This window comes from Serinus canaria, chromosome 9, assembly GCF_022539315.1.
Source record: "Serinus canaria isolate serCan28SL12 chromosome 9, serCan2020, whole genome shotgun sequence".
Classification (NCBI taxonomy): domain Eukaryota; kingdom Metazoa; phylum Chordata; class Aves; order Passeriformes; family Fringillidae; genus Serinus; species Serinus canaria.
The window spans coordinates 18,730,297-18,744,735 of record NC_066323.1 but is presented as its reverse complement, the minus strand read 5'-3'; the positions used below and the strand labels follow the sequence as shown (position 1 = coordinate 18,744,735).

General features: G+C 41.2%; 1 protein-coding gene across 11 annotated transcripts in view; it reads left to right on the top strand.

The window, feature by feature from the left end:
* GIGYF2 (GRB10 interacting GYF protein 2) overlaps positions 1-14,325 on the top strand; it is a 75,086-nt gene extending 60,761 nt beyond the window's left edge. For 7 of the 11 annotated variants that reach the window (XM_030227247.2, XM_050978177.1, XM_030227248.2 and 4 more), the window contains 11 exons: positions 684-845; positions 2,670-2,771; positions 5,518-5,676; positions 6,806-7,042; positions 7,623-7,745; positions 8,370-8,573; positions 8,693-8,898; positions 9,198-9,352; positions 9,800-9,969; positions 10,283-10,430; positions 12,558-14,325. In XM_030227247.2, coding sequence (XP_030083107.1) covers positions 684-845; positions 2,670-2,771; positions 5,518-5,676; positions 6,806-7,042; positions 7,623-7,745; positions 8,370-8,573; positions 8,693-8,898; positions 9,198-9,352; positions 9,800-9,969; positions 10,283-10,430; positions 12,558-12,625 — 1,734 coding nt within the window. In that variant the 3' untranslated portion in view covers positions 12,626-14,325. The remainder of the gene's footprint in view (positions 1-683; positions 846-2,669; positions 2,772-5,517; positions 5,677-6,805; positions 7,043-7,622; positions 7,746-8,369; positions 8,574-8,692; positions 8,899-9,197; positions 9,353-9,799; positions 9,970-10,282; positions 10,431-12,557) is intronic. The other 4 variants (XM_030227254.2, XM_030227252.2, XM_050978178.1 and 1 more) reach the window with 3 other exon arrangements.
* Positions 14,326-14,439: the final 114 nt, after the last annotated feature.

Sequence of the window (14,439 nt, the reverse complement as noted above, 5' to 3'; positions counted from 1 at the left end):
AATGGATGATTTTGACTAGATTTTCATGGAAAGCACCATAAAGAGAATAGGGGTTATAAAAACAAGTTATGAAATCCTTGTGGACAGCTGTTTGGAAACCGTTGCTGTGGAGGTACTACTGACCTCTGAAATAGTGTTTGTGTTCTACATTTGTGATTAAAACCTCTTCACTAGCCACCTCTGTTTTAAACTGAGATCATTGTGAGCTGTCAGGCCAAACCCTGAGTAGAGACCAGGTAGTTGTACTCTTAATCCTTGTGATTTTCACCCAAACTGGTTTGGGGAATCATAAGAGTCCTATTTGCTAGAGTAATTCTACGTCTACTCTAGTATTAAATTTTTTTGTGAGTTTGAACTGTATCACTCTGTACTTCTCCTGAAAATTACTATTTTATGATGACTGCAAAGCAACTCACTACTCACTTCCAAAGTCAGAGGGTATTTTGAGGAGCTGATGTAGAAAAACTGACTGGAAAACTGGTGTTTGTCCAGAATTGTTCTGGACTGTTTAAGGAATCTGACCTCAGTAGGCAGCCAGCTGGTAGGTAAAATTGCAATTAAGGGAGAGCATCTGTCAGAGGCTTCATCTGTTAAGCTGTTACTATGATGTCAGCAGAGTTGCCCTAAGAAATGGTGTAGGAATACGTTACCTGCATCTGAGTATAGTTTTATGTGAATTGTAGCTAGAGCAAGAGAGGAGAGAAGTGGAAATGAGGGCCAAACGAGAGGAAGAGGAGAGGAAAAGGCAGGAGGAGCTTCGGAGGCAACAAGAAGAGCTACTTAGGAGGCAGCAGGAAGATGAGAGGAAACGACGGGAAGAAGAAGAACTGGCCCGCAGGAAGCAAGTGAGTTTCCCCCATGTAGTTAATCTCTAATTAATTATAATAATTTATAAAACTCACTTTAAGAATCCTGTGGGGTCTAAGTAATCTTTGGTAGGTGTGTATGAAGACAGTTTTAATATTTTTCATGTGAGTATATTAAATTATTCTTCCATTATTGATTTTTTAAGAGCCCAAACTTCAATCTGAGAAATGGGCTTTGATGGTTCACTTTAAGATAGGTTTCTGTTTGTGAGAGCAGGGCCTTTATTCCATGTGGAATATTCCCTCTCAACTTTTTAATGTCATTGTTAGACTTTAGTTAGTTACCCAGTTACTGCATGTTTTGATCTTTATTTCCCATTTATGCAGTCAAGTGTTTTATGAAGATAAGTTCTGGAGTAGATGGAAACAGGAGCTTGAGCACCTGTTTCAAATGAATAAGAGGTAGAGGGCTATAGTGGACAAAAAGTGATGTGACATTCAGTTTATTTTCCCCTGTTGTTTTTTTTTAACTTAGTAAATTTTTTTTTTTGAATGAATTATTATCTGGGTAATAGAATCTGTCAGCTTTTTTTACTTGAGTTGATACTTGGGAAAGGAAGGGATGTAGTTTGATCAAGCCTATTTCTTCAAAAGAATTATGTGATCAGTGTTGAAGTAGGAGAACAAATGTAGGAAGTGTAGTACATTCTTAATCATCCAAAATACACAATGGAGACATTACTAGTTTGGCATTTCTAGCATTTACTTCTGAATTCTGTATGGAAGAAAATGTAGCTATTCCTTAACTGTTGCAGGAGGGAAACACAGTGGAAGTTAAAGTTTTCACTTTGCATGTGAAGGATAAGGGCAAGCACAAGGCTGAGCTTATTCAGTAAGGAGTTAGTTGGTAAATGTCCTGCAAAGTACCACATGAATAATAGGCAAAAGTACTAAATAATTCTGTCCTTTGTAGTATTTCTTAGGTGCTTAGGTAGGCACCTGTAAAGCGTGTTCCTGCTTTAAGGATCAGACGCTTCTGAGGAAGCCTCTAGAATCTCTGGTTTTGTTTGGAAGATCATTGTAGATCTCTCTTCACTCAGGGTTTGGGTTTTGTCACAGAAGGTATATTTTAATTGGCACAGTATAATACTTGGTACAGTAGATAATTTCATGGTATCTTTTGGAATCAAGTTGGCAAATAAATGGCTCCTTGCTTTAGTGTATCTGTTTTGTATGCAGGAAGTCATTATCCTGTACAGAAAAGCATCCTCCACTTGAGGTCAAACTAACACTGAAGCAATAATATACTCAAAAATGTAACTTTTGAGTTTCATTGCTTTAGATCTGGTTAATAACAAGAACACATTTTTCAGCTGGTAACTCAATTTGTGTCATCTGTGCTGGCTTCAAGTAGACTTGGGTTGTTTCTTTTCACTAACATTTTTGCCTCTGTGTATAACAATGTCTGTTAAATTCCAAAGTTTTGTTGTCCACTTTGGATTTGTACAGTAAACAGTCTGACTCTCCTGTTCTGAGATGCCATGGGAAATAACTATTTACATGAAGGAAGCAGAACGGGGTTGAAAAGCAGTAACAGCAAGTATCTTAGTTCATTACCAATGCAATAATTGCCACAATGCTTAATTCTGAGCAGTAATGTCTTGAAAAGGTAACAAAGAGTTTAAGCACTTCTCTGGAAAGAGAAAATAACATTGTATTTTGTATTAAAAAAAGGAAACTGGTCATTATTTGAATCTGACTACTGTACTGAAAGGCATTATAGAATCAGGGATGAACTGATTTATTAGCATGGATTTATGCAGAGGAGATGATGCTTAACAAATTTGATTAACTTCTTTTGAGGAGATGACAGTGAGAGCTGAGAGGGGTGAAGCAGTAGACTTAATCTGCCTGGACTTCAGGAAGGCTTTTGATGTAATACTGCATAAAAGACTAGTATATAAGGTTAGTAAATATGCTGTTGATGGTGAATTCTAAATAAAAAAAAAAAAAAACTAATAAAAAAATTCAATTCTGTAGGATGAAATGTCATACCAAATGTTGAATTCAGTTCTGTTCACAGTTTTCATCAATTACTTTGCACTGTAGAATTGAAAACAGTAATGCCCAGCTTGTGTAGCTCCTGTATTTCATTTTTATCTCTGGTCTCGTATCTTCTATTTTGTAATAATTGATTGCTTTCAGGACAAAATTTGAGGTTTAATAACCAGTTAATAATTGTTTTCTCTGAATTATTTCTTTAGTTCTCCCTTTAAAATACCTCTTTCAAAGAGGAGAACAAAAAGATTTGTGAGTGCTGGTAACATAGACAAGCAGAATTGCAGTTGTCACCAACTGCAAAAAATTCTCTATTTAAAAATCCAGAGTCTATTGAACTGGGGATTGCTGCATAAGGATTTTTTTTGTAATGTTACAGATATTTTAAAAGATGTGAAATAAGCTGTCTATACAGCAAGATGTATATGTGTAAAAACAGTTACTAGGAAAGATGCTAAAGAACATTGGTAATGTCTTGGAGCAGGTATCTACAAACATGGGAACACTAAGAACCAAAGGATTGATTGTTTCCCATACCAGTCAGTGGCAGAAAGCTGGAGAGCTTTGAATGGTTTTGGTCACTTGCTCAAACAAAAACATCAAATAATAAGATACAGAAGTAAATATTAAGACAACATTTTTATAGCTGTGAAGAGCCAGAAAAAAGGCTGTGTTTCCCAGCTTTTCATATCTTACAGCGTTTTTTTGTGTCAGTAAAACACTTCATCTCAAGTTCTGTAGGGGAGAGAAGTCTTTTACTCATGTCATTCAACAGTGTCTCTCCTTGCCTGAGCAGGAAAGAGATCTGTACCGCTTTTTTAAAGGCAATTCTAGCCTTGTTTCCCCAGAGAGGAGGAGGGCAGAGATGTCACTGAAGTGTTGTCCCACAGGAGGACTCGGTGACTTTGCTCATCTCTCCCAGGTACTATGTGCTATGTCAGTGAGAGCCCCCAGTCTGGCTGGCACTGAGGACTCCTGAGCTGAGATCCTGCTCTGTGGTCTCCAGGCAAACAAAAAAGACTGACACCTTCAGCCTACTCAGCAGCCTTTTCAATAAAAGCAGAAATTTTTCAGCACTTGTACTGGGGTCACTTGATTACTGTGACTTGACTGCATGTGTCCAGTTTATACAGTTTAAGGCCCAATTTCAAAAATGGTTCAGGTGGTATGTATTGCTCTTGAAGCTGATTTGATTAATGAGAAAAGGAATCACAGGCTATTGTTCTATGTCCAGCTAGTGGAAAAACCCACTTCACTTATATCTAGCACCAAAACACTTAAGTGATATTCAGGAATATCAATGAATTGTTGGCTTGCAGCCAGCACCTGTTCAGTGCCACTTATGAAAGGTCTTCTGTCTACTGACAGTTTTGTTGTAGGCATCTGAAATTCATTGTCAGAGAAAAACCCAGGGCAGTTGTTCAGGGAACTATAGTGTAGTTTATCTGTGCTGTCTGTACATGAAGTTTTGGTGTCAGATTGGATAAAAAGGTCTTAGTTTTCACAATTGACTTCCTTGATTTACCAGAGTTTACATCTGTGCTGCACAATTAATCCCCATTCATCTATGAATAATGTATTGCTTATAAAAAACTTGCAGGAGTGTGATTGTGGTAGTGGCCATTTTTAAAAGAAAATACAAAATTCAAAAAGCTTAAAAAGGTTCTGGTCAAAAAATTAAGATCTTCAGATTGAGTTGGTAGGGTAAGTCAGACAACAGGAGGGGTGAAAAGTAGTAGGGTGGCCTTAACGCAGTTGCTGAACATCAGAGGTCAGAAAAGGCTGCCAAAACTATGGCTTTTTTATGCAAGGGAAAGTCAGAACTGGTGGGAGAGGTCCCCAGGTGAGATGCCATTTAACAGTATACAGGAAGCTGCTTGTCCCCTATTCCTCAAAAAAACCCCAAATAGCAGAATGGAAAAATGTCTGTTTATGTTGATAGGAAAGGGTGCTAATATTTAATTTTTAAGTTAAGTAAATAATTTTAGTACTTGGAAAACAGAATATATAAGGTATTGGAAGTTATTTAAATAATTTAGGGATAATCCAAAATCAAAGCCCCTAAGAGACCACTTGTTACCCATAATATTTAAAAAGTATAGGGAGAGCCCATTCAAAGCCCTTGAGACTTCGAAAGTAACTGTCCTGAAGTGCACTGGGCTGCACCAGCTTCTTTCTGGTGTCTGGAGATGTGGTTTGAGTTTTGTAGTGCTCTTGAACAGTCACTATTCAGAAACTCCTGTAAGTAGGAAAAGCTCCCAACTTACAGCTGACAGCCCCCCCCCCAGAAGGAATTAATGATACCCACGCTTTGAAATATTTGTAAATCTAATGTTCAACTGCTAGTGCTGCATAGTAAAAAGAGGAGTCCCACCTTTTGTTGTCATTCTCAATGCCATTAGTTTTCAAACCAAAGATGGGCAATTAATGTCTTCTGGTTTTCATTAAAATAATTTATATAGGAGATGCACATTGCATCACAACTACATGTGGGTTTGTTGTGCTTAATGCACTGTTTTGGTTGAGCTTAGTTTGGAGCTAGGGAGCTTTTCTTGAGGCTACTTATTTGGCCAGACAATGCTATGATCTGTGTTCTGATGTTGTTTGTTGATAAAATGGCATTTATAGACTGACATTTTGTTCCCAACTCCAGGAGGAGGCCCTCAGGCGACAACGAGAGCAGGAAATTGCACTAAGGCGGCAGCGGGAGGAAGAGGAGAGGCAACAACAGGAGGAAGCACTTAGAAGATTGGAGGAGAGAAGAAGAGAGGAGGAAGAAAGACGTCAGCGAGAGGAGTTAATTCGTAAACAGGTGAAAAATGACAAAAGGGATCTCTTCTGTTTAATTATTTAGGCTGCCCCAACAAACAGGCTTTGAAACTTGCAGGAGTGCTTGAGAGGTCAAATCAGGTTTTGTCAAAGAAAGCAGAGCTTGCAGACAGTGTTAAATTGAGTGAAAAAAGATTGTTTACCTGTATCCGGACTTCAGACAAAACAATCAGACCCTTAGGTAGAGATTTAGGTGGGAATGAGTGTTCTCCCTTTAAATTTAGCCTTAAGAATGGCTTTGCATCACAGTGTTTATGCTCCTTTCTAAGGCACAGTACAGTATCAGAGTAGCAGTTTATTTTGAATTAGCACTCTCTGGGCCTTTACTTTGTTATCTTCAGTATCATCTGAATTGATCAGTTTTGGCAGTTGTTCTGTGCAATGCCAAGTCTATATACACTACCAGAGTTTCAACTTTTTTTCTTCCCTTTTCTTTCTTATTAACAGGATTTTTTTTCTCCTTGGGGTCAGTATTAGAAGTCCCTATTGGGGAACTTGAGCTTCCAGTCCCCTAATTGATACTCTCACAGTCCCTTGGTCAAACTAATTGGCTTTACATTAACTTTCAAGTCCATTTCAGAATTCACTGTTAGTATTTAAAAATGCCTTTTCAAGGTCCTCCCATGTAAGATGTCCATCACCATTTCTGTAATTTGTTAGCAGAAGTGTCTTCTCTGGAACTGTGCTGTTGAGTAACAACAGTAAATATCTCCATCTTTGTCACCTGTCTCCTCTTTCCTGTTGTTTTTGCCAGGTTTTATTCCACTGAAAATGTGGTGATACTGTAAGTAGTATAAGCAGGCAGAAGCTCAGACTGAAAGGTGTGTAACTACTAGAAGGAAAGTAATAAGAAATGAGCAGGTGTGAATTAGGGAGATGCCATTCTCTTCCAATTTCTTTGGTGGAGCAATGGGAAGCATGTATTTTTTAGGGAATATAGACTATATTACTTTATTACTGAGAAATGTAAAGGTGCATGAACAACCCAAACAGCACAGATTACAGATAACATGGTCCCTCTCCATTCTGTCAGAATATCAGTGCCACAGAGTTGAGTATTTTAAATCCTGCGAAGTCTCCTCAGACCTTATTCCTTTCTGTGTCCTGGGAAGGAAGAGGAGGCCGCCAAGTGGGCGCGTGAAGAGGAGGAAGCTCAGCGGCGGCTGGAGGAGAGCCGGCTGCGCATGGAGGAGGAGGCGGCCCGGCAGCGGCTGGAGGAGGAGGAGCGGAAGCGCAAGGAGCTGGAACTCCAGCGCCAGAAGGAGATCATGAGGCAGAGGCAGCAGCAGCAGGAGGCTTTACGGCGGCTGCAGCAACAGCAGCAACAGCAGCAACTTGCACAAATGAAGGTAACCTGTTCCTGCAGTTTTACTTCCTTTCAGCTGAGCCTGGGAAGTAAAGCCACAGCTGCATTCAGGGTGGTCTGTGGGCAGAGCAGGGATGGATGAGCTTTCCATGTAAAGGAAAGGGAAGAGGGTAAAGAGTTGATGTGAGAAGAAAGAGGAAGAGAAGTTACAAATTAAAAACCGAGGGTGTTCTGTCAGTGGAAGCACACTGGGAAGGCATCACACATGGGCACAGGTGGTTTTTTTGCCACAATGAGCAAGAGCCAGTGCAAAGTTTCTAAAGCTTGGAATTCCTGAAGTGTTTGAAATCTAAATGGATTGCTTTTTTTTCAGGTAATCATGTCTTGCATTATTCTTGATACTGTGTCAAAGACTGATACATCAGAGGGCAATTCAAAGGATGTATAATCTGTATTTTCTACCTTTTCATACTTTATTATTATACCATTCAGTACTTTCTAGGACTTTGTTAATCTTTAAAGGTGGCCTTTCTTTTCCCCTGGGTTTATACAGTTTCTTTCCTGATTATACTCCAGCCGTGTTCTCAAATGTTTTGTAATTCCTGATATCTTTTTTTGCCCAGCTCCCTTCATCTTCAACATGGGGTCAGCAGTCAAATTCAGGAGCTTGTCAATCCCAGACCACACTGTCATTGGCTGAAATCCAAAAGTTAGAGGAAGAACGAGAACGGCAGCTCCGAGAAGAGGTAAACACTGACAGCAGCGGAGTGCAACTTGTTAGAGGGGACTCAGCTGTGGGACTGCTTAGCTGTCACTTCAGTTATTAGAAGGAATGGTGAGGATGAGGAATGTTTTTTTGAAATAGCATAACTCAAAATCCTGTCCTTCAGGCATAGGTTCAGTAAGCGCTTGTGTGAAAGTTTTTGTCGCTTCTTAGTACAAGAATCTGAAAGAAGAGAAAACAGCACCCTTTTAACCCTGGGAGTGTAATATGTTCACAAAACAGTATACAGTTATTTCACATCTATATTCTAACATGTTTGAAGTTATTCACAAGACCAGGGCAGTTAAAGGGAGGGTGGGATGAGGGGGAGCAAGTGATGATAGGAGTGAAGGTCATCTTCCCAGAAGCTGACTGCAGGAATGATTTGATAAATTTAGTCTGTCCAAGGCTAATAAACAATTTGTGTTTACTGGTTACCTAATGTCTCCCTTTTTGGAGGAACAGTAATAGCTCAGAACAGTAACCGGTCAGCCAGGCTTCTCCAGAAGAAAGTGAATGGTGCTTAAAACCAGTTTCCAAGTTAGGCTTTTGAATAGTAATGATCATATGAAAGTATTTACAAGCACTTTTGTCTTGCATGCAACAGCAAAGGCGTCAGCAGCGTGAACTAATGAAGGCCCTCCAGCAACAGCAGCAGCAACAGCAGCAAAAATTGTCAGGCTGGGGTAATGTCACCAAACCAACAGGCACCACCAAGTCCCTGCTGGAGATACAGCAGGAAGAGGCAAGGCAGATGCAGAAACAGCAGCAACAGCAGCACCAGCAGCCAAACAGAGTCAGAAATACCACGGTATGTTGATTTATCTAATCAGCCTGTGGAGGAAAGCAGCTGTGCCAGTTCCCTATGTCTGTTCATGTCTTTTCTGCTGGGTCTGTGCTAATAACCAGCATTTCTTTATGTCTCAACAGCATTCTAACCTGCACACCAGCATTGGGAATTCAGTGTGGGGCTCTCTAAACACGAATCCCAGCAACCAGTGGGCATCTGACCTAGTCAGTAGCATCTGGAGCAATGCTGATACCAAAAACTCAAACATGGGTTTCTGGGATGATGCAGTGAAGGAAGTGGGACCTCGTAACTCGACCAATAAAAACAAAAGCAATGCCAGTCTCAGGTAGGAACTGGGGAAGGAGCTTTTTCAAAGAAATACTGCTACTCCTGGCATGATCACTTAGCAGTTAGAACATCATGTGTTTTCCTTTTTTTTTCTCTGTCATTCAGGATCTGTTTTGACAAGAAAAATAGCTAACAGGTGACCATTCACAGTTCATTTTGTCACCTGCTTAGAAAATTATTTTGTTCTTAAAAAATGTTTGCATCTTTTAAAATAGTCTTACAACACTGTACTGTATATTGTACTGTGGGTAAGCCTGGTAACTGATAATCTAATTATATGCATTTTCTTTACCTCAGTAAATCTGTAGGTATTACAAGTAGACAAAACAAGAAGGTAGAAGAAGAAGAGAAGCTGTTGAAATTGTTTCAGGGGGTTAATAAAGCCCAGGATGGATTCACTCAGTGGTGTGAACAGATGCTTCATGCACTCAACACAGCCAACAACTTAGATGGTAAGAGATAGAAAGGAATGGGGGAAACAATATCTGTTCTGTTTTCTGACAGGATAGTTCTGAGGGACTGTAAGGAGATATCAAACCAATGTTTCCAATGCACTCAGCAAAAGGACATCATTAAATAGTGGCTAGAAGAACTGGCTGCATCCTCTTATAGGTTTTCATTGTCCTAACTATAGGAAATCAGTGGGATTTGGAAAAGTTCTGAAGTCTGTCAGCCAGAGCCCTCCTGAGGTTTCTGCTAGTCCTGGAAGCATTATGTGGCAGATAGATGAGAATCCAGTTCCATCCTGCATTGTGTGATAGGGCTTTATTGTGGGAAACTGGGAAGGGCAAGCTACTAGACCAGCAAATATTTGACACAGAAATCTGGCACTGGTGCTTATTGCATGTGTGTGTTTGCTATCAACATGCACTCACTCATGGTCTGCCTTCTTCTTGCAGTTCCCACGTTTGTTTCTTTCCTGAAGGAAGTGGAGTCTCCCTATGAGGTCCATGACTACATCCGAGCCTACCTTGGAGATACTCCTGAGGCCAAGGAGTTTGCCAAGCAGTTCCTCGAGCGCCGTGCCAAACAGAAAGCCAGTCAGCAGCGGCAACAACAGCAACAGCAGGTAAAGGTGCCTCTGCTCTCCCTGGGCTGTGTGAGGCTGCAGTCAACACCCTGCTGCGTTTATCAGTGTTCTGGCAAGTGCAGACGATAAAGCAGCTTTCCAGTTTTTGCCACTTAACATTTGAGGCCAGCTGTAGATCAGAGTGTTTTTGCACAGTGACCTGGGAAGTGCTGTGGGAAGATGAGGTGGATACATCAGTAGCTAGTGCTGCCACGTGGACATAGGAAAGTGCTTTGGGCTCTCTGAATATTTTCTGTATAAGTAGACCAGACTTTACTGTGCTCTGTAATCTTATCCTTAATTTGTTCTCTAGGATTCAGTGTGGGGGATGAACCACAGTTCGCTACATTCAGTCTTTCAGACCAATCAGAGCAACAACCAGCAGTCCAACTTTGAGGCTGTGCAGAGCGGGAAGAAAAAGAAGAAACAGAAAATGGTTCGAGCAGATCCCAGCTTGTTAGGTCTGTTTCAATTTTTTAAAATTACCTTTTAATTTGGTAGTGGTGGTTTGCTTTGGGGAATGTAGAGGATTCTTATTTACCTTAAATGGTAAAACTGAATTTGAGTAGAAAAGTTGGAATGTCTTTAGAATATTTTCAGTAGTATTATTTATTTAATGATTTGAAAAAATCTGTATCAGTCTCATGGAGAACTTTTGTTGAATTTTCCCTCATGTGATGGCCTCTTTGATACCTGGCTTATTACCTGGAAACCTCTTTAAGTAGTTCAGGGGTTTCAGTTAAATTCCCTTTACTCCTTTGAGTTGACCTGTGGCTATTTTATTGCTTTAGTGCTGATTTGTTCCTTGGAGAAAAGCATGTTTTCCTTCCTTTATGTGGAGCAGCTTTCTGAGGCTGCCTTTGCCTTGCCATCTTTTTCCAGGAGGTAACCACTACCCTAGTCAGAAAAGGCAGCAAATGTTGAAGTGGTCACAGATTTTCAGTTGGAGACCATGGAGATGATGACCTCATTAGCAGTCCTTTATTTATTTCTTATATTCTGTGTCTTAATTTTTATGTGAGGCTGGTTTTAACTGTCCCCTGTAGCACTTCATGGAAAAGTTTCTTTTGAAGTAGCTTTTAAGATACAAGGCCATTGTGTGAGTGCATGGACACTGTGGGGTGACAGGTCACTGTTGTGTTCATGTGAAATAAATGTCTGTGTTTGTGCCCTGTGTGACAGAGAGGAAACCAGGGCACTGCACCAGGCCAGGCTTGTTGTGCTGCTTCTGCTGAGCCTAGTTGCTGTAGAGCAGACAGGTATTATCCACCTGAAGTCACTGCTTTTTTAAGGCTCTAGCAGAGCCCTGCCTTTGGTTTTTGTCTTTCTTCTATTTTTGGTCTCACCAAAGTCAGTACTTCAGCTAAATCAGTGATTTCTGCACTGGTGTGTATGGAACTTCTCAGTGGAATCCGGACGTATGCCACCCCAAGGTGCCTATCCACTGAGTTTGATCTGGGTACTCAGTTGAATATATTAAAAAAACAACTCATATAATGTGAAGAAATCACTAAATGCAATTTAATAGTTCCGGTTGGAAGGGAAGTAGCCCATGCAGCTTTTTAAAAACGCATACACTCACTCTTTTACAGAATAATTTCAGATGCTTTTAGGCCACACTGCCACTTGAGGGAGCTAGAACAATTTTCCTAAACCTATTGAACAGAGCATTTCTTACCTCTCGAAGTGGAAGGCAGTTGGTTGTATAGCACAGAGCAAACCAGTGTAGCACTCTCAAGACACTGAAGTTCAGCTTGGTGTTTAGTAGCCTTACACAGGGAAACTTTCCCTGTTCTTGTAATCCAGATGGGGTTTGTACACCCTTAAAAAGGGGATTTCAGTAGGAAAGCTGCATTTGATTTATTGGATTTGTTTCCTTGCTGAAAGTGTTTTCACTCTTCCTCACACTTTTCTCATGTGCATCATGTCCTCAACACGTATGGCTAAAAGGTTGGGTAGAAGTTTGGGTGCATCTTGAGCCACCCACATAGCCCTGGGTAACTTTGAACTGGTAATTTTCACATTGTACTCCTGAGATGGAAGTTTGTAAAAAAGCATGGAAATAGATGTAATTGCTACTAGATTTCATAGGTACTTGCATTGAGACTTTAAAATAAAGGGTGAAATTGCTCACAACTCCTGAGGCGTGGGAGTATAATTCCATGTGTGGATTCCAAGGTCTCAGAGTGCCCTTTCTTCCTCTCAGACCATGTGAGTATGGTGTTGACAGCCACTTCCAAGAGCCAGTTGACTTAAACACATTCCCTTCTGAGATGTTGCAGAGCCATGTTGCCACCGTGTGTAGATGTGCCTTGTACTAGCTCTGCAAGTGACATCTTTTAAATGGAACTTGAGAAGTCTTCTGATCTGGTTTTAAAGATCAAGTGATGCTTGTCTAAATATACAGTTGATTATCTTTAATTTATTAAGGAAAAAATCAGCTAGTTTGGGTGACTGCATCTGTAGCCTTACTGAATTACCCCTAGATTCACTTTCTCTTACACATGGGACTGCATTTAACAGATGTTTTGTATCAAGTACTCTATGCTACAGCCGGATTTTTAACACCAATTCTTCTTGGTTCACAGGGTTTTCAGTGAATGCTTCATCAGAGCGGCTCAATATGGGAGAAATAGAGACTTTGGAAGACTACTGAGCATGTGCAAATCAACTGGCTTTTCCTGCATCTGTTAACCATGGATTCTCCGTTTGGACACCGTACTCTCCACCTTGTGTTGTTCTTTGCCTCGCAGTGAATCACAGGATCAATCATCTCAGGCTGCTTCCTCTGGCCCCAGCAAACCCTTTCTGCCCAGGACTGCACAGGCGTTGTTCCTACTGTCAGCCCACTCAAGTGGACTTTGTTCAGAGTCCCGGGAGGGTGGGAGTTAGGCTTTGTTCACAACAAGGCTGAACTGGGCAGCAAGCTTTCACTGTGCTGTGATTCATTCTGCTGACATACCTGGAAAAAAAAAAATCAATTGGGATTCTGCAAAGCATTGCTTCCTTCTCCTGGTTACTCTTACCACATCCAACATGTGCAGTATATGGAGAGAGAGAGAGAGAGATTGAGAGAGAGTTTGTGGTTAACAGATGTTGGTCAAAACCAAAATGCCACACAGACACTGACTTGGCTGCTCCATCAGGGCAAGAGGTGCTCTCCTGGCCAGGAGTTGCATTCATAAGCTACCCTTAGAAACTGGCAACAGGAGAGGGGCGGTAGTGGGCACAGTTTAGCTTGGGTTGGTTTGAAGTTGCACACCCCCTGCCAGCCCTTCTCAGCACATAATTTTTGGAGGGAAAGCTCGAGTCTGTCTTCATTAGGTGGTGATGCTGAAGCTGGTGGAGTTCCTGTCGGCATTCTCCAGCCTTCCTGGACAAGTGGGGACTTCTGCTCTGGAAAAAGGGGGGTGGCATCTCTTCTTTCAGGCTGAATTTACCCCATAAGTGCTACCTTCAGAGGGTTAGGACCAGTTTATTTTGAGCTCTTTTCCTGCAAATTTGTCTCGTTTAAGAGACAGTGGGATCTTTACAGTGTGGATCTGTAGTCTCTGGAGAGGGTGGACCCTGGCTTTCAGAGACGTGCCAGCAGCCTCAGCTGGTTGTCACTTGAAGCAGTGCTTAGGTATCGAGCAGAGATGCCCTTTCGTCACGGAGAGAGACACTGGAGGACGAAGCTTTGTGCAATGATGGCCCTGCTTATCTTCTACACCTTAAAAGTACTTCACGCACCTTCACTGGGATCCATAACCTCTATGTGTTTATGGAGTCATAACCTTCCTCTCTCACGGAAAGATTAACACCACCTGCCCTGCTCCACGTAACCACCCACCCACCCTACACACACCACAAAGGACAGAGAAGGAAAACTGCCAAATGCACTTAGTTTGAACCCCCTGGTCCCATCTCCCGTCCCCAGAGGGGTGTAACCTGCGAAGGGAGATATGCTGCAGTTTTGGTGGAGTTGTATAAAGGTGTCTGTTATTCTGTCATCACTGCCTAAAGAAAACAGTTTGAGTTGCTCAAGAGCAGTTTGGCTTTGGATTTTATTTTGTTTGGTTTATTCATTTTTTGGGGTCACCTTCCCCTCCTCCTCCTCTCTCTTCCCCCGTCCCCAAACATGTACAGTAACTATACAGAGACTGCTGCAGACTTGTATATAGTTTTTGGATCTGATAGCATGGAGAGACTTGGAACTGTTGCAAATCTGGTCTCCCTGTCTCCTTTGCTTTGTAAATTCGTAAAAGGGGGAAGAGGGGTAGTTAAAATGTTTACAAAACTTTAAACTCCCTCTGAACTTTTGCCAGTGTGGGGGGGAAAAAAGAGAGAACTTAAATAAAACCTGGTTGTATTATATCTGAGAGAAAACTTTCTGCTTGCTTTTGTCAAAGCTGAGTATTGAGATAATTCCTGGTGCTAAAACCCACCCAAACCTGACTTGCATCAGTTTTCATCAAGAAACAACAAGCA